The sequence below is a fragment of the Entelurus aequoreus genome, linkage group LG11, assembly GCF_033978785.1.
Source record: "Entelurus aequoreus isolate RoL-2023_Sb linkage group LG11, RoL_Eaeq_v1.1, whole genome shotgun sequence".
NCBI classification, from domain to species: domain Eukaryota; kingdom Metazoa; phylum Chordata; class Actinopteri; order Syngnathiformes; family Syngnathidae; genus Entelurus; species Entelurus aequoreus.
In genome coordinates this window covers 39,747,909-39,775,532 of record NC_084741.1, presented here as the reverse complement: position 1 = coordinate 39,775,532, position 27,624 = coordinate 39,747,909, and the positions used below count along the sequence as shown (strand labels likewise).

The following is a 27,624-nucleotide window of genomic DNA, read 5'->3' as shown; positions in this document are numbered from 1 at the left end:
TCAACAGTCCGGGGGTCTCCGTTGTGGTATTTTAGGCTTCATAATGCGCCACACATTTTCAATGGGAGACAGGTCTGGACTACAGGCAGGCCAGTCTAGTACCCGCACTCGTTTACTATGAAGCCACGTTGATGTAACACGTGGCTTGGCATTGTCTTGCTGAAATAAGCAGGGGCGTCCATGGTAACGTTGCTTGGATGGCAACATATGTTGCTCTAAAACCTGTATGTACCTTTCAGCATTAATGGCGCCTTCACAGATGTGTAAGTTACCCATGTCTTGGGCACTAATACACCCCCATACCATCAAAGATGCTGGCTTTTCAACTTTGTGCCTATAACAATCCGGATGGTTCTTTTCCTCTTTGGTCCGGAGGACACGACGTCCACAGTTTCCAAAAGTAATTCGAAATGTGGACTCGTCAGACCACAGAACACTTTTCCACTTTGTATCAGTCCATCTTAGATTAGCTCAGGCCCAGCGAAGCTGACGGCGTTTCTGGGTGTTGTTGATAAACGGTTTTCGCTTTGCATAGGAGAGTTTTAACTTGCACTTACAGATGTAGCGACCAACTGTAGTTACTGACAGTGGGTTTCTGAAGTGTTCCTGAGCCCATGTGGTGGTATCCTTTACACCAGGGGTGTCAAAGTCAAATGGACGGAGGGCCAAATAAAAAATTTAGCTACAAGCCGAGGGCCGGACTGTTCGAATGTTCATTGAAAAATTTTTAAATGACGCATATAGTCTAGTGAACCTAATTGAACCTACTGAAAACCTAACAAATATATTCCAATATGATCAGATAAATAAAGCAATATTTTCTTATGGCTCTGTCAGTAATCTTTAATTTTCAACAGACACAAAAGACAAATTTCCTTTATATAAAAATCCCCATAACATGAACATTAAATGAAAGAAACCGGTATTCAAGGCACCATCAGTAGCCTATATTTTCTATTTTAGCAAAAGTGGGCTAAATTTACTTCAAAGAAAAAAACAATAATAGCAATTTTCTATCATCCACTCAACTGAAATATTTTTAAAATATAATTAAATTGAAATACAATAAAATAAAGTGCAAAAATCTATAAATCAAAAACAACACTTTGTTTAAGGAGAAGTAACATGCAGTGAAAACAAATATTAAACTTTAACTTTTAAACTTGAATTGAGTAAAAACTCTAAATATGTGATTGCACAGTAATGTTCACATTAAACCCCCCTCCTCCCTCCGTGGGAGGGAGGCGAGTTGGGTGCCCGAAACCCCCCGCTGGTTTCGGCCCGCCCCTTGGCGCGCGTGGCACGGCGGGCTCCGCGACCCGACGGCTGGCCCTCGTGGCTTGACGGCGGGCGCGTCCCGACAGGCCGCGCGTAGGGGTCAAACGCAGAAGTCTCAGGGCCTCGTGGTGAGGGGGTGGCCTGCGGGTTTCGGCCCGCTTGACCCCCCCGCTCCGCTTGGCGCGCGCGGCACATGACGGGTTCCGCCACCGACGCTCGGGCTGCAGCCCGACGGTGGTGCGGGCCCGGCGGTGACGCGCGGTTTGGGGAAACAAAGCAGAAGTCTCAGGGCCTCGGGGCCGGGTTTCGGCCCGCCCCCTTGGCGCGCGTGGCACGGCGGGCTCCGCGACTGACGGCCGGGCTGCAGCCCTTCGGCCGGCAGGCGCGTCCCGGCGGGCCGCTCGCCCCCTTTCGGAACCTTGGACCGGCATCCGCTTGGTGCGTGTAAAAGATCTGCGGTCTAAAAAAAAAAAAAAAAAAAAAAAAAAAAAAAAAAAAAAAAAAAAAAGATCTGCGGTCTGCGGGCCGGTTCTAATAATAAATCAAGATCATCCCAAGGGCCGTAAAAAACCTTCTCGCGGGCCGGATATGGCCCGCGGGCCTTGACTCTGACATATGTGCTTTACACACTGATGTCATTTGTTGATGCAGTACAGCCTGAGGGATTGAAGGTCACGGGCTTAGCTGCTTACGTACAGTGATTTCTCCAGATTCTCTGAACCCTTTGATGATATTACGGACCGTAGATGGTGAAATCCCTAAATTCCTTGCAATAGCTGGTTGAGAAAGGTTTTTCTTAAACTGTTCAACAATTTGCTCACGCATTTGTTGAAAAAGTGGTGACCCTCGCAACCATCCTTGTTTGTGAATGACTGAGCATTTCACGGAATCTACTTTTATACCCAATCATGGCACCCATCTGTTCCCAATTTGCCTGTTCACCTGTGGGATGTTCCAAATAAGTGTTTGATGAGCATTCCTCAACTTTATCAGTATTTATTGCCACTTTTCCCAACTTCTTTGTCACGTGTTGCTGGCATCAAATTCTAAAGTTAATGATTATTTGCAAAAAAAAAATTGTTTGTCAGTTTGAACATCAAATATGTTGTCTTTGTAGCATATTCAACTGAATATGGGTTGAAAATGATTTGCAAATCATTGTATTCCGTTTATATTTACATCTAACACAATTTCCCAACTCATATGGAAACGGGGTTTGTATCTATCCATTGTGTGTCTTGCAGCACAGCCATTTTATGGGAAGACTGATCGCTCTCCGGTGCTCATTTATTCAGCACAGAAGTACTGTCAGCCATACTTGCCAACCTTGAGACCTCAGCATTAGGGAGATAATCAAAAGGGCTATGGCAGGGGGGTGGGGGGTCTCTCCTTCATTCATTCATTCATTCGTAAATAAATGAATATATATATATATATATATATATATACAGTTGTGCTCATAAGTTTACATACCCTGGGAGAATATATGATTTCTTGGCCATTCTTCAGAGAATATGAATGATAATACAACAACCTTTCTTCCACTCATGCTTAATGGTTGTGTGAAGCTATTTATTGGCAAACAACTGTGTTTACTCTTTTTAAATCAAAATGACAAAAGAAAGTACCCAAATGACCCTGATCAAAAGTTTACATACCCCAGTGACTTTGATCTGATAACATGCACAAAAGTTGACACAAACAGGTTTGAATGGCTAATCAAGGTTCCAATCCTCACTTGTGACCTGTTTGTTTGTAATTAATGTGTGTGTATAAAAGGTCAGTGAGTTTCTGGGCTTCTGACAGACCATTGCATCTTTCACCCAGTGCTGCACAGATGTTTCTGGATTCTGAGTCATGGGGAAGGCAAAATAATTGTCAAAGGATCTGCGAGAAAAGGTAATTGAACTGCATAAAACAGGAAAGGGGTATAAAAATATATCCAAGGAATTGAGAATGAGCACAACTGTATATATATACACTGCCGTTCAAAAGTTTGGGGTCACCCAAACAATTTTGTGGAATAGCCTTCATTTCTAAGAACAGGAATAGACTGTCGAGTTTCAGATGAAAGTTCTCTTTTTCTGGCCATTTTGAGCGTTTAATTGACCCAACATATGTGATGCTCCAGAAACTTAATCTGCTCAAAGGAAGGCCAGTTTTGTAGCTTCTGTAACGAGCTAAACTGTTTTCAGATGTGTGAACATGATTGCACAAGGGTTTTCTAATCATCAATTAGCCTTCTGAGCCAATGAGCATACACTTTGTACCATTAGAACACTGGAGTGATAGTTGCTGGAAATGGGCCTCTATACACCTATGTAGATATTGCACCAAAAACCAGACATTTGCAGCTAGAATAGTCATTTACCACATTAGCAATGTATAGAGTGTATTTCTTTAAAGTTAAGACTAGGTTAAAGTTATCTTCATTGAAAAGTACAGTGCTTTTCCTTCAAAAATAAGGACATTTCAATGTGACCCCAAACTTTTGAACGGTAGTATATATATATATATATATATATATATATATATATATATATATATATATATATATATATATATATATATATATATATATATATATATATATATATATATATATATATGTATATATAAATATGTATGCATATATATATATATATATATATATATATATATATATATATATATATATATATATATATATATATATGTATATATACATAAACATATATATATATATATATATATATATATATATTCATTCATAAATAAATGAACATATATACGTATAACAGAACTATATATATATATTCATTTATTTACGAATGAATGAATGAATGAATGAGAGACCCCCCACCCCCTGCCATGGCCCTTTTGAATATCTCCCTAATGCTGAGGTCTCAAATATATATATATATACACTACCGTTCAAAAGTTTGGGGTCACCCAAACCATTTTGTGGAATAGACTTCATTTCTAAGAACAAGAATAGACTGTCGAGTTTTCAGATGAAAGTTCTCTTTTTCTGGCCATTTTGAGCGTTTAATTGACCCCACAAATGTGATGCTCCAGAAACTCAATCTGCTCAAAGGAAGGTCAGTTTTGTAGCTTCTGTAACGAGCTAAACTGTTTTCAGATGTGTGAACATGATTGCACAAGGGTTTTCTAATCATCAATTAGCCTTCTGAGCCAGTGAGCAAACACATTGTACCATTAGAGCACTGGAGTGATAGTTGCTGGAAATGGGCCTCTATACACCTATGTAGATATTGCACCAAAAACCAGACATTTGCAGCTAGAATAGTCATTTACCACATTAGCAATGTGTAGAGTGTATTTCTTTAAAGTTAAGACTAGTTTAAAGTGCTTTTCCTTCAAAAATAAGGACATTTCAATGTGACCCCAAACTTTTGAACGGTAGTGTATATATATATATATATATATATATATATATATATATATATATATATATATATATATATATATATATATATATATATATATATATATATACACAAAGAGGTGCTAATAATTAGTAATCAATTAGTGATTATGAGAAATTATACAGATGAGTTGTCCGACTGTTTTTGCTGCCATGAATGTGTCACTGGCTGAGCCAAGTGTGTGGGTCTTTTGACGCAAATGAAAGAGTGAGCGGCTGCTGTCAATATGACATGTGTTTTGTTTAGTGTGATTACGACAGAAAGTAAACAGTTTTGTTGAATAGTAATTTTGTTGCTGATGTTTGGTGTGGTTATCCGCCGGCCGACAGTAATCAGTTTTGCTCAGTATAATGTTTGTTGATGCACTGCACCTCCTCCTTTTATCTGTTATGACCACTTGTTGAAAATGGTACAGTATAATTTCTTATGTGTTTATTTTGTTTAGAGTTTAAATTGGATTTGGATTTGAACGCTGCACTGACTCGTTCGTGGAGGACAAGGAAGCAGCGCGCAACTGCAGAGGCGCACACCTTAGAGCAGGGGTGGGCAATTAATTTTTACCGGGGGCCGCATGAGCTACCCGAGCACTGCTGGAGGGCCACATCGACAATATTTCAATTAAATTTTGCTCAATATTATTTTTGATATATACCGTAAGATAAATAATAATAATAATAATAATAATAATAATTAATAATAATAGTAATACTTCAACATAGTGTGTGTAACAGCATTCCATGACTAATATAAATAAATTAACATTAATAATAAATGACAGTTAAATAAGCACACGTATGACTGAGGAGTCATAGTGTAACTTTGTGTGGTGTTTGAGTTGTCCGACTTTTTGTGTAGCCATAAACGCACCAGTGGTTTAGTGCTATGCGTGTTGGTGACAGATGACAAGTTGGTTTTGGCCTGGTTTGTACAGCAGAAAATGACTAGTTTTTCGAGATAGAATTGTTTTACTCATGTTTTTGGTGTGGTTATGTCCGAATATAAACAGTTTTGTTCAATAAAGTGATCGATACAATTCCTGTCCTCGAAGCATCTCGATAGACGTTACAATAATTGAACGGTGTTCAATTGAACGGTGTTGACGAACACCATTAGGGCCGCTTGTTGTCACTGTCACTCAAAGTTGCATTGCAAAATTCCATAGAATAAATATGTTTATTTTGTTTAGAATTCAGATGGGATTTGATTTGGTGCGCGGCATATACTTGCTGCGCGCAGCGGACGCTTGAGCAGTGCGCAATTGCGCAGGCACGCACCTTAGGTGAGGGGACGTTGCTTTGCAGTTCATGTCTTGTTGAAAACACGGCATTCCTCATCAACTTTTCTCTTTTTAGCGTCTCGGGTGTAAACCGTGCATCACTTGTCGCTGCATGTGCACCTTCACTCGCAGGTTACACACGGACACACGCCCATAAATAATACTTTTCAAAATAAAAGCAGCACAGTTGTATTGCGTGCAGGACATAGATGTTTTTTCAACTTTATTTTGTAATTGCAGCTGTTCACATTCACTCACAATCACGCACACGCATACGTCCACAAGGAAGTAATACAAATAACGATTTTCAAAACAAAAGCAGCACCGTTGTATTGCACACTCGACATAGATACTTTTTAAAATGTATTTTGTAATTTATAATTGGCCTCACGCAGGCCGGACAGGGACGCACAAAGGGCCGGATGCGGCCCGCGGGCCGCAGAATGCCCAGGTCTGCCTTAGAGGGAACATTAGTGTGGATCAAATTAGTTTTTCAGAAGAGGCCAAGGGGGTTATTGAAATGATTACAATTATACGATTGCATGACTTGTGTCTTTGTTTGAATTCAGATTCATTCATATGAATATAACCATTATTATTGCCAGGCCGAAAACAGCGCCCAGTGAAGCAAATCAAATAAACAAAAATTTGTGATAATGGTGGCCCTGGTAGATTTTCAGGAAGGGCCCTGAAATGTGGGACTCTCCCTGAAATATGCTCTTAGCTACTTTGCTAAGTGCTACCTTGTGTGCTTTTTAAGTGATTTTTAGCCTTTTTACAAGTTTTTCCCCCAGTTTTGCTACCTCAAAATGAGTCCAAACTAAGCAATGGACAAGCAATGAGTGGTAGGAAACAGCCACAGCTTTGTTGACACTCCTCTCCCTTCAGGAAGATTAATCAACAAGGTAAAATAGATTTTATTTTTATTCCTAATTATTGTAGGGACTTGGTTGTTAACATTAAGGAGTTTTGTGATTTCAAACTCTGAGTGCACCACAGGGCTAGTGATTGCCTGTGTGCATGTCACCAGGGCGGCTGCATACGAGTAGAACAGTTCAGCAAGTCATTGTATTTTTGGATTTTTTAATAAATACAAAGTTCATTCCATCACCCCTTTGTTATGTTTGTTTAATATACAGTACTGTATAGTACTTTATATTGCATTTAAATGTACACAATTCTACTAATTTGAACTTTTGCTAAGGCTGGAACTTATTATTCAGATTTACATTGTTTTTTATGGATAATTTTCTTCAATATACAAACTTTTCTATTTAAGAACCCTGTTCAAATACCAATTACATTCGTAAATCGAGCTCCCACTGTACTCTCACACTTCTCAAACTATTCCAAAGTCAAGATGCTTAACTTATTCAGGACATTTAGGACTCTTTGTACTGTACTTAGTGCTGTGATGCTAACCGTCAACATGTCAACAATTAGCCAGTTTTGTAGATATTACACTAAAAGTCATGGATATTGTTACATGGCGCAAGCTTGCTAGTATGCTAACTGTAATTAGTTTGTCAAAATGTAGCCGCACTTTCGTAGGTGTAAAACGAAAAAACATGGATATTGTTATTTGGTGATATCTTGATGGTATGCTAACGATTATTAGCATGTCAACATGTTTGCCAGTTTTGTAGGTATAAAACTAAAAGTCATGGATATTGTTGATGATATCTTACGAGCAGGCTAACAGTTTACATGGATTTTTTGCCAGTTTTGTAGGTTAAAGTTAAGTTAAAGTTAAAGTACCAATGATTGTCACACACACTAGGTGTGGTGAAATTTGTCCTCTGCATTCGACCCATCCCCTTGTTCACCCTCTGGGAGGTGAGGGGAGTAGTGGGCAGCAGCGGTGCCGCGCCCGGGAATCATTTTAGTGATTTAACCCCCAATTCCAACCCTTGATGCTGAGTGCCAAGCAGGGAGGTAATGGGTCCCATTTTTTTATAGTCTTTGGTATGACTCGGCCGGGGTTTGAACTCACAACCTACCGATCTCAGGGCGGACAGTCTAACCACAGGTATAAAACAAATAAGTAGTTACTGTCAAATTATGAAAAATGACGGAAAAATACACACATTTCCAAAACGGTTGTTTTATACAACTATGAAAATGGAGTGTTTTAAGTATGTTTAGTATTTAGGTTACAGCCTTTAAGGAACACTGTCCAGTAGAGGTGGGATAAATCCCGTTAAGAATGTGGACAATGCTGAATCGATGGAGGAATGCCAAAATATCAATTATTCACTTTATGTTAAATAAAGTAGCCAAATAGACACAATTCTAAAATGCAGATCTAACGCGGACACTCATTAGGGCAGAAGGAGAGGAGAACATGCTAACCGCTGCTCTAATCTAGTTTAATTGTAAAGTTGAAGAGATTTTACCATGTTTAAGATGCTATGGAAAGCATTTGCTTTCATAGAAGCTTTGTAAAAATGCAAGAAAACTTACCAATAGTTTGTATCTATTAAATACTATAGCCCCCTGGCCGACCCAGGGTGCTTTTAAGATAATCACTGATAAAGACGTGACTTCACTGCTCCAAATATCTTGTCGTAAAGCTGCCAAAGTCCGCGCTGCATGATTTTGTGGAGATTAGTTCTTATACAGGTCGGGAAAGGCTTTTTCGGTCATGTATTTACGACCAGACAAGCGGCAAAATCCCAATTTCTTTACCATTAAGAGTGGTTGATCATCCAATACTATCAATTCTATTAGTTTCCCACAATAATGTTTGTTATTTTTGTCCTGCCTTGTTAGCTTCAGCCGCGCTAACTTCATTGTGTGCTTCTGCATTGCAGGCATTCAAGGGTTTTATTAAGTTGCTTGACTTTAGGGCCGTGTGTGCTCTATTTAGGTCATAGACCCGAGGTTTTCTACAAAATAAATATTAGTATGGTATCGGAGATTTAGCTACAAATACTCTCAAATACCAATACCTCCAAAAAGTGCCGTGTCGGCATCAGAACATCCCTATTGATTGAAGGATGTATTAGAAGTTTGCATAGGAAAGGGTACATTTTCAAGACAGTACATCAAAAAGAGGACATACGAGCAATATTCTGAAACATCTGAACATACAACATGCAATAACTACAGTATAAATGAAAGTCACGTTTTAGGAAGTCGAGTCGACAATCGGCAGTGGTCCTGACAGACCTTGACTACGCAGATGACAACAGTCTGCTCTCCAACAACGTGGAACAAGCACAAGAACTACTACACAGGGTAGAGCAAGAGTGCGCCAAGGTTGGCCTTAGGCTAAATGCCAAGAAAACTGAGGTCATGACCTACAACGTTCCACCAGAACATCGACCTCTGATAACAGCAGGAGGCACTGTGCTGAAAGAAGTTGAGGTCTTCAAATACCTGGGCGCATGGGTCAACTCAACTGAGCAAGATCTAAAAGTGAGGAAGGCACTTGTATGGAGGGCCCTGAACGGCATGACCAGTGTATGGAACTCCAACCTCCCCCGCCAAATCAAACTCAGCTTCTTCTATGCGACACTTGAGTCAGTTCTCCTCTATGGCAGCGAATGCTGGACCCTGAAGCCAATCCTGGTGAAGTCTCTGGATGGATGCTACACCAGGATGCTGCGTGCAGTGCTTAACATCAACAAGAGTGCGTACGTAACCAACAAAATCCTCTACAAGGGAATGCCAAGGGTGAGCGAGAAGATCGCTGTAAGGAGAATGAGTCTAGCAGGACACTGCCAAAAGCATCAGGAGCTGCCAGCCAGCAAATTGGTGCTGTGGGAACCAACACATGGGCATCGGTCAAGAGGACGTCCCACACTAACATACGTGGACATACTCAAGAAGGATGCAGGAGCTCAGAGTACCAAGGAACTGGCCAAATGTATGGAGAATAGGGATGACTGGAAGCAACGATGGAAGGCTCGTCTGAGGACGACCTAGAGAAACGTTTTAGAACCACTCCGATGTCATCCCAGCAGCAGTAACGCTAGCACGTCATCTGAATACAACAGGTACTTACTCACCGCCTATTATGATAGCGCTATTGTTTGTTAAATTGAAATAAATGTCTTCTTATTTAGATGAGCATGTCGAGAGAGGAGAGACAGATTCTGACTAACTCCGAGGCGGGCAGTACTCGCTCCAGTTCACATCTGCCGCTAGATGAATGTCACCGAGCAGTAAATAAGTTGTGGTCGAAAGCTTGCACCCATTTGCCACAGTAGACAGTCCTTTTTTTGGTATGTGAATGTTCAATTGTAGTCTGAGAAAAGTTGCATGTTTTCCTCCCACCAGATTTTCATTCAGTCATTATATTATAGAGGTGACATTTTAAATATTGGATTATCATGTAAAAGTCCATTCTTGTCAGCAATTAACTTCAAATGTGAAACTAATATGCGAGGATAACTCATTACATGCAAAGTAAGCTATGGCAAGCCTTTATTTGTTATACTTTTGATTAAACATGGCTTACAGTTTTTGAAAACCCACATTTTCTAAGATTTTAAATTCAATGTTTTCATAAACTGTAAACCATAATCATCACAATTAGAACAAATAAAGGCTTGACATATCTCATTTTGCATGTTATTATCACATTACCAACATTCCACATTCTTATGTAATGTCCACATGTTTTATTTTGTTAAATTATACAGAAGAATATGTATTTCTTTAATACATTTTCCAAAAAGTTAATTGTTTCTATGCTATATATGTGTCTCTTGAGACCTCACTGTAGGCTTTGTAAGGTCCTGTTACCTCTAAACTAAACAAAATTGATGCTATTCCATCTTTTTCTTTCCAAATAAGAAGCGATAAAAAAACGAATCGTTAAGCAGAATTGAAAGTGGAATCCAAACCGAAAAAATCTTATCAATTCCCATGCTGACAAATGAAAAAAAAAGTTAATGTGAACCAGTTATGGATAATTTTCCACCTTTACACAGGCATTTGTACATATAAAGGTTGCCTTTCAAACAGATATCTTCTTTCAAATAGACTTGTCACTTGTACTTTCCACTTGGTTGCTGAGTCACCAGAATATGATACATCAAATATTACATGACATTTCATAACCACAAAGTGCATGTATTGATCATAAACTCACCCTCTCCAAGGCAAAAGTGCGGACTGTATATTCAGCAAGCGTCTCCGTTTTGAGCAGAGTGATTTTAATATCCCCGTACATCTCGCTGTCTTCAGGCCAATATTTACAGCATTTCACCTGCATACAAAAATAATGCACAATCAAACCTCATCTTACTTCTGTTGCAAATACATATCACTACTAAGTTAGTAGTGGCTCTTAAAGGTGTCAAATATTCCAGCAGTGGAATCTAGATAGTATCATCATCTTTATAACTTACCACTGTCAAGTTTAGCTTGCTTACTCACTACTTGCTGGAGAAGGCAACATATGCAATTTTGTAATTTAAGTGCATTGAATATAAATGTTTGCAGTTCAGTCAATTCAATTCAAATAGAATACATACATAATGTGTTGCATACAAAATATGAGTTTGAATGCAAGGTTAAAAGAATATCCAACCATAGAGATACAAAGACATGGTTTTCAATATACTGTACATGCGAAACTAAAATAATATCATGGAAAAGTTCATTCAACTTCAAACGTGAAAGTAATATGTGATATAAACTTATTAAATGCTAGGTGAGATATGTAAAGCCTTTATTTGTTATCATTTTGATGATCATGGCTTAAAGTTTTTGAAAACCAAAAATTTTCTGAGATTTTCAATTCGAGCATTTTTTTTTATTAGCTGTAGGCCATAATCATTAAAATTATATCAAAAGAAGACTCAAAATCGAATTGCTGGAATAAACAAACCTTTGCACGATATTCAATTATTTTGAGTTTCACCTGCATACAGAAATAAGGGTTTCTAAAAATCATAAGGGGTTTACATTATTATTATTTGGGTATTTATTTACCTATTACTTGTTGGTTTTACCGTTATTTAGGACTAGTATATGTATGTGGCACATATATAGGCACATACTATGTGCCTATATATGTGTATATATTGCTTGTATTCCACCAAGTGACTTCTTCCCGAAAGTGAAAGCCACCGGTGGTTAACCAAGATAAGATGGCTGTTGTACAGCAAGCACACTGAGTACACAAGGGGCCTATACATTCCTGGAAAAAGCAGATATGAGCAACAAATCCAACTATGCAATGGAATAGATCCCTAAACTTAATTTTTTTTCAAAATTGTCGATTGATTAAGGATTAGTCGTCGGTGGAGTTCACAAACATATCGAACTATTGTGTGCTCCAGACATCGTTCTACACAACAAAACAGATGAAAACTTGGAAAAGCATGGAGGTCTACAACTTCTTTGTGTGTGGCTGGGTCAAAGACATTGGTATCAAGACTCTCCCGGATAAATATGCATTGTTTTTGCCTCGAGTAAGGTTACATTTCATGATTGAACTTTGTGTCTACCACCATGTTTGTTACTTGCCCTTGCTGTTGCATGCGCTGTTTATAAGTATGCATGTTTTTCCCCGTCTTTATCAAAATATAACTATAGATTTCAGCGTTGTGTAAATGCTGAAAGCTTAATTTTTGATTGTTGCCTTTGGTAAATGCTTATCTCTTTTAGGTTTTGCTCACATTTGATTTATTTTATTTAGACTTGCCAAGTTGGTTGGTACTTTTCGTAACACTTGTGGCAAAAGTGTGTCTTAAGAAATATAAATAATATCTAGATAATGCTTAAATGGGAAACACTAAACAATAAAAGTATATTAAACAAATCTTTAACAGAGTGGTCACAGCAAACTCGTGCATTCTTCGGCTCTCACTTGGACTGGAGTGCGTGCTGCTTTTGTCGCCGTCTTACATAAAATCTTGCACTCTTCCACCATTCTTGATTATCTCTTGAGGAACTCTGAAGAAACGTTTATCTTATTTGTGATTTAAATGGTTCGCACAGCCAAAAACAGCACAAGCATATGGCATTTTTCTTTGAGAAAGTTCTAAACGGGACCTTGTATCCATTGACAACAGAGGCCGGCTTGAACACCACGCGTATTCAATGAGCAGGACGTGACGTCATTTTGAATCCAAGCAATAGGTGTGTGTTTGCGCCAACAAAAATGTATTTATACGTGAGATAAAGAATATTAATAATATAATAAAATAAGACTAGCAGATGATTCTTTTTGTAGATTAGTGGTGTTAAAGTTGTTTTCATTTAGGGCCACATTGCAGTTATAACTGACATCAGAGGGCCGCTTAATTGTAACAGTAAATGTATATAAATATTAATGTATAATGGCCTCTTGATATTACACGATTGCTTATGCATTTGAATTTTTTTCACATACGAATTGATCAATAACTGAAGGGTGACAAGCAGATATTGAGGTGTTTATTTTTTTTAAGAATAAAAATGTTTGGAATATATTGGTACATAGTAACATTTAAGTTAAAAGATATGCAATTGCAATTTTGTCAATCAAAATTGCAAGAACTATACATTTAGTAAGAAAGATTAAATGCTTTATCGGCGCATATTATTTCTAAGGCTTTTGCGGGCAACATAAAATGATGTGGTGGACCACATTTGGCCCCGGGGCCTAAAATTTGAAAGTGGTACTTAAAACACTGCCTATGCAGTTTAATAATGTTATTTAATTGTGACAGTTTGAGCCTTGACCAAATAAAATAATTGCAATATTTTCTATAAGGAAAAACATGTTCTAAAATATGAAGAACTTGGAGATTCAAAGTGTCATGGACGGATCGTTTTGAATTTGGAGGTACCACTGTATTATGATTATGTGCATGTATTGCATTACTTCACATTGGTGTACCCAATTCAAGCTGAAGCAGGACAGAAACATACATGTACGTCATCACTGTATTCCACTGTGACGTCTGCGAGTGCTACATTGTTTTGTGTATGACACATCACAGTTTTATTTTGAAAACGGTCACAGTTAATCTGTGTTACTGTGTTGTGTATATGTTTAATCCCAAGAGGTGAAAATAAGTATTAGTTATTATAGAAAGTGTAAGGTAGGTATGATTTGGCTATTAGGTTGAGGATTCAACAAGGATTCTCATTTGTTGACTGTTTTCAAAAGTTGTTGCCATGCAGAACGAAACTGCATGTGAGGCCAGGGCTCTAAAATGGTGTGATATTATTTTTCTAACTGGGTAGAAAACACATGGGCCACTTGTGGTAGAATATACCTTAGTATTTATGTGATGTGTGCAAATAATAATGGAAATAATGTGCGTCTGAGAATATCCGTTCCTGCATCACAAGTAAGGCCCAGCACAGTTCACAAAGCATACAGTCGTTAGAACTATTATGTAAATGCTTATAACACAACACTGCACTCCTTTGATGTTATTCTGTGAAAACACAGGATCATCCATATAAAATGGTCATCATTAAAAAAAGAATAATGCACTAAGACCTTGTATAAACCTGCTTACTAACACTTCTAAACAATCTGGTAAATATGTGTCATTATGTTTCTTCAACGGGAACATTTGCGCAGTTATCTCATCATTTTGTTCATGACAAATGATGTTCTCATCCAAACACACTGAAGATGTGGACACACCATGACTCAAACATACATAAACACAATACATCCTTAAAGTATTCACAGTGCTTCACGTTTTCCAGATTTTGTTATGTTACAGCTTTATTCCAAAATGGAATAGATACATTTTTGTCCTCAACATTCTACATACATATAACAAATAAGCAAACTTGTTAAAACTAAAACTAAATTAAAAAAATTTAAATCACATGTCCATTAGTATTCACAGCCTTTGCTCATACTTTGTTGATGCAACTTTTACAGCCTCAAGTCTTTTTGAATACAATGCCACAAGCTTGGCACACCTATCTTTGGGCAGTTTCGCCCATTCCTTTTTGCAGTACCTCTCAAACTCCATCAGGTTGGATGGGAAGCTATAGCTGATGTAAGGGGATTTATAAATTAGGTTTGATTGACTGAGGATCGGGACAAGCGGTAGAAAATGGATGGATGGATGGATGATTGAGGATCGTCCATGTCCAATTCAAGTCCCACCCTTGTTTAAAGCTATAGCACAATAAAAACAAATTGTTATTTTGGCAACGTGACAAAAGATCACATTCTAGACAAGTACTATTCTGTTTTACTATGTACGCTATATAGGGGTGTAACGGTACGTGTATTTGTATTGAACCGTTTTGGTACGAGGCTTCCGGTTCGGTTAGGAGGTATACCGAACGAGTTTCCACACGGACATATTAAGTAGCGTACCGCACGTTGTGTAAACAATGCACACCGAGGCACAACACACGGCATGCTAGCAGCTAACGGGCTACGATAGACTGACCATACGTCCTCTTTTCACCGGACATGTCCTCTTTTGCGGAGCTGTCAGGGCAGAGTTTCTTAAATGCCTCAAATGTCCGGCATTTTGAGTTAGGGTTGCGTGTATTTTCAATGTACGTTCAGGGTTAAGAAGGGGTTAAAAACAAAACAAATTGTGCGCGCAGCAGCATTCGTGAGGGAGGGGCAGAGACAGAGAGAGCGAGAGGGTTATGATAAACACGCTTGCGTCGCCAGGCTCTGCTTTTTATCCATAGATTTATCAGATTACATTTTTTATTATCTATAGCAGGGGTGTCAAAAGTGTGCCCCGGAGGCCATTTGCGGCCCACAGCTAATGTTTTAAAGGCCCACGGCACATTCTAAAAATACTATTAAAATAAACAAAAACATAACAAAAGTGAAATAAAAAAGCTTAAAGGTTAAATGTAATTTAGAAAAAGTTACAATGTTGACTAATAATACAAAGCTGTTTTTTTTTTCTTTCAAACTGTCATTGCTCAAAACATAATATTGAATCAAAATCAATGTTATTATGAATTATTGACCTATCCAAGGTTCCGATTACTTCACATCAAATATTCCACTAAAAAAACTATTTCTGGTGGAAGATTTTGCAAATTTGGTAAATAGATAACCAAAACATTTATATTTTGTTGTTTTCTTACTGTACCGAAAATGAACCCAACCGTGACCTCTAAACCGAGGTACGTACCGAACCGAAATTTGTGTGTACCGTTACACCCCTAATGCTATATATGACAAATTAGGAAGATTGACCCTTGATAATACAAACAGAAACTTTGAAAGAGTTCCGCATAAATACTAAGACTTTCTCTTGAATGTTACCTATACAAATGTCAATGCTAACACATGTATCTATCCTAATACTGTTTTACTATCAAACAATGGACATCAATGATAGGGGTTATTAAAAAACAACTAGATGTGCAATGGTCTAATCCTCAGGGATTATAAAAAGTTTAATTATAAATGAACAAAAAGCAGACTTTAGATTTCAGTAAATCCCTTAGAATAAGTCTTGTTAAACTAAGATTACTTAATAACTTTAGGTTAAGTTGAATCACTTTACATTTGTCTTTAAATGTTTAAAAAAAAAGTTATTAATAGCTCACAATTGTGTATTTGAATCGATTATGAAAACAAATCCTGCTTTAATGATTCTACAGTACATGGAGGTGGAGTATTTCTGCTGATATTAGTTCCTTTAAAATTGTGTTGTTTATTCAGTGCATTCTAAATGTGTCCCTGTATCCATAACACAATCCAGATCATTTCCAAAATTAAACGACCAGTTCCTGAAGTGATTATCTTTCATTGCACAATGCAATCAAATCAGTTCATTGTGTGTATTTTAATCCGGTTGTGTAATACACAAAACAAACAAAAAACACTCTGCGAGCACCTGACTTACCCTGCCAACTTCAACCAGTTTGGTGATCATGACGATGCTGAAACAATTCTCCTGCCACACCATCCTCCAGAAATCATACAGCGTCTCCTGCTTGGGTCCTGGCAAGAAGAGGAAATTAAAGTAGAAGAGAAATAAAACAATGAGAAAGAGCAGCATCAAATGCCTGTCATCTCGTTGCGAGGGGTGCTGCTTTGAGCACTCCTGTATTATTGCGACCTAAGTGTCCTTGCTATGATGGCAGGATCGCTCAAGATGGTGCCGTTAATAAAGCTATAGGGGAAGTCCCAGCAGACAAGAAGGCGACGGGTGACAAAACAACGGCAGACGATGATGAAAGCCTGGAGGACCATCAGTCACTCTTTGAAACGTTTAAAAGGGCTAAACATTAAAACTGAAGACTGAAGCGAGCGAGATGGAAACCCTACTGAGCAGATTTTTCCTTCGCACTTCCAACTTTCATCTCTGTCTTTTTCTGAAAGAGTGATCTTGGGCGACTTAGTGACATGAGCTCTGGCAAAAAAATCTCATGCTCAAGAATAGATTGAGTATAAGAGTCTGTAGAAATGACTAGGGTTACATTAGAAGTCATCAATAGGCAGATCTTGATTAATTTACCAGCTTTGTGGCATTTGTTGACAGACAATCGCATGCATGGCACCTCCTCCCACATGACATGATAGCTCAATAAATTGTTTATGTATTAGGGGTGAATACTGTATAAAATATTCAGATTCTCAATTTTTGTAGGGAGCTTTTGTTGGGTCCAGCTGCGTCCCACATGGTACACATTTCAAGTGGGGGAAAAAGACGTTCGGTATTGCGATGCACCTCCACAAGCCTCAGCAGTTTGCTTGAAAGCGGGTGAAAAAGTGAGGCATTTGAGGTGGAAGGTGTTGTGAATAGAACTAAGGTTTAACTTAGTTGAACATCGGTTTCTTATCTGAGTTTATATAACCTGGAATGTTGAAAAGCTGTACTGGTAATGTGCCTGGTATCGACAGGTTTACCTGACGCATGATATCTGCTGTCCTTAGAAACACATCCGCTATGACTTCAAAATAGGGTATTTAAGAGGCTGCAATATAAATGGTAACGAGACTGCAACTTTAACCGATGTAACCGTGTTGAGTGTTTTTTCTCTTCATCATATTGGCGTCCCAAACAGGATTGGAATAAAATGTAGGTGCGGGCCCGTTCCTCCTGCTTGGTGCTGCAAACTGACAGCCATAAATTATAGGTAAGCTTCCTTACCAGTCATATTTGCAGGATCATGCAGGGTGGTGGTGGGTACTGATTTAAATCAATCTCTCCTAAACAAGAGCTTTGGCTAATAAAAAGCAGGTCAACCTGTCCAAACCAGGCCATGTCAAAGGAACCCTCTACCGGGTCAGCTTGTCAACATTCCAGGTTATATAAACTAAGATAAGAAACAGATGTGTTCGATCCAAGTCCAACCTTAGTTCTATCTACAAGAAAGGCGGATGAAAACAGGAGGACTCAGCCTTTGGTTAGCATGAGTCGTGACTTGTGGCTAGCGATAGTGCTGAGGAGAGTCCACAACCGAGAGTCCCCTGTTTTTTAAATACTTCAGCTTCCATTTCCAATACATAAACAGACAAAGTGGATAGGACTAAAACAGTATGCCGGCAATCTTCAGTTGAGATTGAGTATGGGGCTACAAAATGAAGTTATTAATGCTGCACTTTAGCCAATAAGGAACTACTTTTCTAAAAATTCACACTTGAACTTTTTACTTTCTTAAACAGAAACGTAAACCAGGGGTGTCTTAAGTGCGGTACGTGGGCCATTTTAGGCTCCCAGCTTTTTTTTTATTGGCTCCTGGCTTATTTAAAAAAATAAAATTAATAATTAATGAGATATATCATTATTAGGGCTATCAAAAATAAGAAGTTAAATCAGGTGATTAATCACAAAACATATTGCATTAATCCTGTATATACACACATAAATCACGCAAATATTTTTTACTGTACATGCTCTTTTATTTTTACTTGCCCACTGAAAGGAGGCATGGCTTACTATATGGTTATTCTATGGTCAGCGATGAAGTCAGTGCATACCTCAGTGCAAAGGTAAGCGGGAGACTCCGACTGGTGTGCTCGCTGTCAAATTTCACTCCAAAAATACAACCTGACAGGACTTTAGATAAAACTGTTATCAAGTTTTGAGCAAATAATTAACTTTCCTTTAGGGAATAAGTGGTAGTAAATGGATGGATGGATGAATTTAAAAAATGTTACTGGATGACATTCTGAGAGTTAAATATCTATATTAAATGTTTTTTGTTTTTTTTGGATTATGCAAGTGACTAGTGACCTGCGATTCATCATGGTTAATCAAATTTCAGAAGTGTCATTGATCTGAAAAAAATATATATATGTAGCACCACTTCGATGTTAGACTATTTATATATTATTAGATAATACATTAATTTGTTTAGTAACACACTGGGTTGATTTTAGCATCTTTAATGCACAAAATGTATGACATTGTGTATCATCCTTCAAATTTTCTGTATGCGATATCTATATTACATATAGAGTTGTGAGGACCCCCCATTGAAACTGCAACATTTAGTTTATCTTTCTCTTCTGAGAATTATATTTGTTGAAGAAATAGCTGACAGCAGATTGCATTTTTTTATGTTTCCTTGAAAAAAAAAAACATTAAACACAAAAATGAAGCAGGTTTATATTTTGTAATTTTTTGCTATTGTTTCCAAAATAAACTAACCAGTAGAATGGAAAAACAAGTTGCCTCTATATTAAAGCTATTATCATTTATATCTGATGTATGACACTGAAAGACTTATAAAGTTTGCGAATAAATAGATATGATCAAAATAGTATCAATCTCACAGAGATTCCCGAGCCATTTTGAGAGATAATGAGGATAATGATCGCGTGATGGAGAGGTAGGAACCAAAGATCCCTTCCCCACCAACAACAATGCAAATCGTGCAGACTTTGTGAAAGCCAACAATTACTTTGGGCAAAATTATGATCTAAAACCTTATATTGTTGATCCTGAATATAAGGAGGATAATCTACAAGTTTTAGAAGCTCTGCCAAACAGATCCAGCTTTAGTGAAACACTAAGCATCATGTAGCAGTATTACTGGACAATGTCTGCTCTTACTTCAATGACGATTGATAGGATGTCCATATTGACCCGTTTGGATGAAGAATTAATAATGATCCACACGAAGAGTTAACAAGTAAAAGTTTCCCTGCAGACACTGTCTTTGGTTGTGTTTGTCTCCATCTCCGGGTATGAATTGAATGTCACATATGAACAACTTCTAGATTCAAGACAAAATCCTCCTAATATCCAGATGGGGGGCATGATTTCTAATCTAGAATAACTTTGACAAGCGGAGACACAATGATGCGAGAGCAGCAGGACATCGCGTCCTGCTCACAGTAAAGTTTGTATAATTGCGTTGCTAAGAAATAGTTTGTCTTCGTTAACGCTTATATTTGGTTAATATTCAGGTCACGATATGCATATAGAGTATTGTTGCCGGGTTTTGGATGGTTATTTAGAGGATTTTGTGGGCGAAAAAGAGAGACCCCACTGACTACATATGTGTTCAATCAATCAAAGTTTACTTACACAGCCCTTAATTCCAAATGTGTCACAGGGCTGCACAAGCCACAACGACATCCTCGGCTCAGATCGCACATCAAGGCAAGAACCCGATGGGAACAACGAAAAACCTTGGAAGGTACAGCAGATGTGGGAATCCGATGTGTTCATGTCTTATGTAGGGATTATGAATGATAGACAGCACATCTCTCTCTAATTTTGCATATTACCTGTATGACTGATCTGATACTATTGCCAGAGTGCGGCAGCGTTCCCATTGTGATGTCAATCTCCGGAAATAACCGAAGGAATTCGAAGCGGATAATTCAACATGGCTGACTGAATTATGTGGCATTTTGTGATGTTTAAACTGTGTTTTTACATATTTTGCGGATTGTAAATATGATTGGATATGATTTAATGGATACAATGAAACACTATTAAGCATACAAAAACAACTTGTTTTTCCACTCTACTGGTACTTTAAAACTGAGGTAACATACCGAATTGTTATGATGACGTACGGTTACACCCCAACTGGGAAGAGGGTGTGTGTGAGGAAGGTAGGTGGTGAGATGTCTCAGGGAGCAAGTGTGGTGTGAAAAAAATAGTGCTGTGTTTGAAAAATACAAAAAAAGTGTGAATACAGCTGAGAACTGTGGTCACAGCTGCTTGATTGTGAATTTAGTTCAGAATCAGACTGTTAAGCAATATGAAGTATGATAACAAATGCATGCAATAAAAAATACAATTTAATCTGCTCAAACTAAACCAGTTTAATATTTACCGTACATACTAGAGATGCTTTAAAATGTAATATCGAAAATTATCGGTGTCGGTTTTTTTATTATCGGTATCAGGCTTTTTTTTGTTTTTTAATTAAATCAACATAAAAAACACAAGATATGCTTACAATTTGTAAACTAACCCAAAAAACATCCCTCCCCCATTTACACTCATTCACACTCATTCACACAAAAGGGTTGTTTCTTTCTGTTATTAATATTCTGGTTCCTACATTATATATCAATATATATCAATACAGTCTGTAAGGGATACAGTCCGTAAGCACACATGATTGTGCGTGCTGCTGGTCCACTAATAGTACTAACCTTTAACAGTTAATTTTATTCATTTTCATTCATTACTAGTTTCTATGTAACTGTTTTTATATTGTTTTACTTTCTTTTTTATTCAAGAAAATGTTTTTAATTTATTTATCTTATTTTATTTTATTCATTTTTTTTAAAAAGGACCTTATCTTCACCATACCTGGTTGTCCAAATTAGGCATAATAATGTGTTAATTCCACGACTGTATATATCGGTATCGGTTGATATCGGTATCGGTAATTAAGAGTTGGACAATATCGGAATATCGGCAAAAAGCCATAATCGGACATCCCTAGTACATACCATAGTTCATTTTTCCCATTTCAGGTGCTTTATAGATGGCTTATTAAGAGCAATTTCTGTTGACATTGTTTGACCACAAAACAAGAATTGTTTATTAATAACTTATTGTATTAATCTTTCCCGTTCCATGTGGAAATCAACAATTTTATACGAGTGGTATATATATTTCTATTGTATTTGATGATCAGTTGGTGATGACGTAGAGCAGGGGTGGGCAATTAATTTTCACCGGGGGCCGCATAAGCAACCCGAGCACTGCTGGAGGGCCACACGACAATATTTCAATTAAATTTTGCTCAATATTATTTTTGATATACCGTAAGATAAATAATAATGATGATAATAATAATAATAATTAATAATAATAATAATAATTTAATTTAACCTCACTTAACTTTATACAAAAGCAGATTGCTTTTGATGGTCACTTTATCCTGCATTGTCCAACATTTTTCCCCATCAGATTTGGACAACCATCTGTTGTTAAAAATAGTTTTTAATCATATTTATTTTATATTGTTTTTTATATTGGTTTTATATGTAATTGTTTTTTCTTTTTATTCAGTCATTGGTGGAGCTAAGGATAATATTTGAATATTGTTTTTAATATTGTTGTGCAGCACTTTGGAAACATTTTGTTGTTTAAATGTGCCATATAAATAAAGTGGATTGGATTGGATTGTCACACCTGCCAGCTTGTCCCATTTCAGTCCTAACATGTCCAAACACGCATTTACCTATGTGAACAAGTCATTACCTGTGGTTGTCTCTTTAATTGACTGCATGGCTGCCACCTACTCCGTGATTTGAAAGTCTGCAGTTATCCCACGTAAGAAGAAGAGCAGCTGGAGGTGTCACGTACATCACAGATCTCATCCAAAGTTAGCGAAAAACAGTCCTTGTCTCCGGGCATACAGTGCAACAGAGTCCAATAAGCACTCCTTAATAAACTCTCCGTCAGAAAACGCCTTACTTTTTCTGGCGCTTTTGTGAGAAATGACGAAACTTGTCCTGACGGCTGCATCTCTGGGGGTGTGAAATATGGCAAAAAGTCCTTGTTGGCTTTGCAGTTTTACCATCAACGCATCAGCCTCCCTTGCGCACGCTTCATCAGACACATTCCGGTATTTTCCCTCGTGTTTCTTCGTGTAGTGGCGATTAAAATGATATTCTTTAAACACAGCAAGCTGTGTACCACAAATTAAGCACACGGCTTTACCATTAATTTATGTAAAGAAATACTTGCCAGTCCAAAACACGCCATTCGTCATCAACTTTTCTTTTTTTAGCGTCTCATCACTTGTCGCTGTGCACCTGCACTCACAGGTTCCCCCCGGACATATGGCATGAATAACACATTTCAAAATAAAAGCAGCACAGTTGTATTGCGCGCACGACATAGATGTTTTTTAAACTTTATTTTGTAATTTGTTATTGCGCCGTTCAATTCACTCACAATCGCACACGCGCATACGTCCACACGGAAGTAATACAAATAACGCTTTTCAAAACAAAAGCAGCACCGTTGTATTGCACACTCGACATAGATACTTTTTGAAATTTATTTTGAAATTTTTGATTGGCCTCACGCGGGCCGGACAGGGATGCGCAAAGGGCCGGATGCGGCCCGCGGGCCGTACAATGCCCAGGTCTGACGTAGAGCTACTGAAACAACTGCTCGCTGTGACCATATCTTATGTTTGGGTTTAAATTACAATGCATTCTATACATTATGATAATCTAGATTGACAGCCACTTTTCCTGAACGGTACTTCTTTAACTTTTAATTGAGGACTCCCGGACTACAGTAACAGTTCCCTCTCTTAGCACCAAAGAAGACAACTTTCCAATGCCACTGAGACTTGGAAGCTACTACTAATGTGTTAATTATCCGCTTCTTCCTTATGATTAATTAAGCAAGTGTAAGAGTCAAGTCACAACAACACTTTTGAATGTGCATGTGGACGAGTGGGTTCACTGGCTCCATAATCCTTAATATATTACACCCCCGCTCACCATCAAAAACACACTCACACACATACAGTACATGATGCAAGGACACTCACCCTGAGTGGCAATGAAGTGGTTGGATCGATGGTAGCCCTGAAACAGAAAAGGGATGACATGCTGAGTAAACCATCTGTCTCAGACACAGCTGTGTGCCTCACCATTTTCCTCCCAATCATCTCACCCGCTTCCCGACAGTGTTGCGTTGTGTTTTAGTGTTTTCGGACCTACTGCTGACTTTGTGTCTTCACTTTCAATGTGTCCACGAGGAACCACAAATTCTTGATAAGGCACGACAGCAAAACTGCAATAAACCTATCAAAATGTGATGCCTCATGCAAAGATTTTCCAGTAAAGAATCGAGCCAGCTGACTGAACATCTCAATCCCTTCTAAAAAAAAATACATATTCACTTAAAATTAAAACGGGCAGACTGCTCCATTTTTGTTTATGGGTACACAATCCATGTTAGAGTAGAAGAATTCTGCCATTTTTTAAAGTAGGAAACTTTCCATGGAAATAATTAGGAATTCCTGAAATATTATATCATTGCTGTCAAATAACATGTTTGTATTTTTACCCACAACAAACTGGAACAACAATGTTATGAGAATTTAGAGAAGTTACAAGGAACGGACTGAACCTTAGAACATCTATACAAAACAGTGGTACCTCAATTTAAGAGTACCGGTACATTAAAAGTGAGCTGCACTTTTTGGGGAATTTCGCCCATCATTCACAATCCTTATGGAAGACAAGAACACACATTTTTCTATGCGTTCTAACTCGTAAATAAACCTTAGCAAAAGTCAGCTAACAATGGGGTCAATGGGAGTTGCTCCATTCTGCCTATAAGGTGCTCTAAAAAGCGTCCAAAAACTTCCATCTTCGTTTTATAAAGTTAAAGTACCACGGATAGTCACACACACACTAGGTGTGGTGAAATTACTCTCTGCATTTGACCCATTGTTCCACCCCCTGGGAGGTGAGGGGAGCAGTGAGCACTCGGGAATCATTTTGGTGATTTAACCCCCAATTCCAACCCTTGATGCTAAATGCCAAGCAGTCTTTGGTATGACTTGGCCGGGGTTTAAACTCACAACCTACTGATCTCAAGGCAGACACAAGGCCACTGAGCAGTCTTTATAAATATTTCAGTTTTATAAATATGTTGTAAGTATATATGTAATGTAGTAACTGGCACAGTCATAACAACATGTAATATTTAAGTATGTTGGCCATTTTGAGCACACGGCGACATATTAATTTCACAGACGCATCACAACAACAACACTACTGCTCATGGTAGAACTCATGAGAGACAGCAACGATTACTTTGGAACAAATGTTGTTCCAGAACCTTATAATTTTTAGTCTGGATATACGGAGGACAATCTACAAGTTTTAGAAGCTGTGTGTTCAACAGATCAAGCTCTTATAAAACCGGAGGTGTCAAACTTATGGTAAACATACAGGTTTAATCCAGCGTGTGGCCTGCAAAATGAGTTTGCCAATCATAAAAATGAGCTGCAATTTAAAAAAATTTTTTTTTATCCACTGGATGACGCAATAGCAAATCAAGTGTAACTCACGTCACACATCACACTGTTTAAAGATGATGTGTCACCTGACTTTACGCACCCTCTGGATTGGTAGCCGCTATTCCAGTCAGCGCAGATGCTCTCCTATTGTGGCTGGCGGCAGACTAATGCTGTAGCGACACACAATACCTTCTTTCATTTGAAATTATCCACTCAATGGATAAAATAACGAAACGGTACAATTCAAAGACTTAAATCAACATGACTATTATCTTTGTAGCTAGAGTTCCGTGCAGCGCTCCCAATTGGTTGACGGTGCGACCTGCATTCTGAACTCCATTGTAAAAATGTGTTTCTGCTTTTGTTGTTTGTTCTTTTTTATTTTATACTTAAAACTAGCATATTCACATTGCTAAAGTTTGTAGTTATGTTACCTTTAATTTGGCTATTATGGTGTAATTTTTTGACAATTGTTTTGATTATATTATAATTGTAATATTTATAAATAAATAATGATAAATGGGTTATACTTGTATGGCGCTTTTCTACCTTCAAGGTACTCAAAGCGCTTTGACAGTATTTCCACATTCACCCATTCACACACACATTCACACACTGATGGCGGGAGCTGCCATGCAAGGCGCTAACCAGCACCCATCAGGAGCAAGGGTGAAGTGTCTTGCCCAAGGACACAACGGACGTGACTAGGATGGTAGAAGGTGGGGATTGAACCCCAGTAACCAGCAACCGTCCGATTGCTGGCACGGCCACTCTACCAACTTCGTTTGAATGATGATATGTGTTGTGGCGGTTGTGGATGTCAAAATATGGCGGTTTGAGGAAACATTTGATTGCTTTTTCAAACACATCTTTAATGATGAACTGCCAACATGAAAATGCTGAACAGGAAGTGCTTAAAGTTTAATGGCTTTGTAAAATCACTGAGATAATGTCTAAGTTCATGGTGTTCTTCATGGCGTTTTTGAAACTGCACCAATTTTTTTTCCTCGGAATTTTCAACTAACTTGAAGTGTTTAGCCAAGAGGATCATTTGTAATGTGTACATTTTCAGAATGTGTTTGTTCTATTTTTGACTAAAGTAAAACAACAAAAAAAACACTTTTGAAATTGTCTTTATTTTTTAATTATTATGCCATCATTTTATCAGTTCGGTCTAACATGAGTTTGACACCCCTCAGTTAAACCCTAAGCATCATGTAGCAGTATTGCGAAATGCTAAACAATAAATAAAAACCTACTCAGTGGCCTAGTGGTTAGAGTGTCCGCCCTGAGATCGGTAGGTTGTGAGTTCAAACCCCGGCCGAGTCATACCAAAGACTATAAAAATGTGACCCATTACCTCCCTGCTTGGCACTCAGCATCAAGGGTTGGAATTGGGGGTTAAATCCCGGGCTGCTCGCTGCTCCCCTCACCTCCCAGGGGGTGAATAAGGAGATGGGTCAAATGCAGAGGACAAATTTCACCACACCTAGTGTGTGTGTGAGACAATCATTGGTACTTTGACTTTAACTTTAACAAACATAAATAAACAATTGCTAACTGTACAATGTCTGTACTCTGTGGGATTGCAATTGATGGGATGTTCATTACTTCCCGTTTACATGAAGAATTAAACATAATCCTCTCGAAAGGTTAAACAAAAATGTGGCTGCAAACAAGCCTTTGTTCGTGTCTTTCTCGTTATCCCAAGATCAAAGCTGAATGTCAAAGTTTACCAACTTCTCGGTTTATGGCTACAACCTTCTACTATACAAGTGAGAGGCATGGTTTATAATCTAGAATTAACTTCCTCCGGCTCAGTGGCGATGCAGCAGCTCACCGGCTCAGTCAGTCTATATAACAGTACAAGCTATTTACCTCTCTGATCAAGGCTCCGCTAAAAAATGTTTGCCGGTGTTAGCGCTTATACTGTAATAACAATATCGCTGATACTTGGTTAATAGTCACGTCAAGAGATGTAAATGGAGTATTGTTGCAGTGTTTGGGGTGTTTTTTTAGAGGGTTTTATGGGTGCAATAGATTACTCGCATTGGCTGCATTGTTAGCCACCTCATATGTGCAGTTTTGTACGATTTTGAATGCATAAATAAAAGAAAAACATATGTGTTCTTGTCTTATTTGAATTAGGAGCATTTTTGCCGCCGCCTGGAGTAGCCTTTGTCCACACCCACAGTCAGAGATCCCCTCAATTGTGCCCTTCATTTACTGAAATTGAGAAACTTAATGCAAAGTAGAAGAAGCGGACAA

The 27,624-nt window shown here is 38.1% G+C and overlaps 1 protein-coding gene across 4 annotated transcripts in view; it reads right to left on the bottom strand.

The window, feature by feature from the left end:
* Positions 1-27,624, bottom strand: part of ptprub (protein tyrosine phosphatase receptor type Ub) — a 528,033-nt gene that overhangs the window by 44,279 nt on the left and 456,130 nt on the right. For all 4 annotated transcript variants that reach the window (XM_062063249.1, XM_062063250.1, XM_062063251.1 and 1 more), the window contains 3 exons: positions 23,875-23,911; positions 16,785-16,882; positions 11,084-11,200 (listed from right to left, as the gene is read on the bottom strand). In XM_062063249.1, coding sequence (XP_061919233.1) covers positions 11,084-11,200; positions 16,785-16,882; positions 23,875-23,911 — 252 coding nt within the window. The remainder of the gene's footprint in view (positions 1-11,083; positions 11,201-16,784; positions 16,883-23,874; positions 23,912-27,624) is intronic.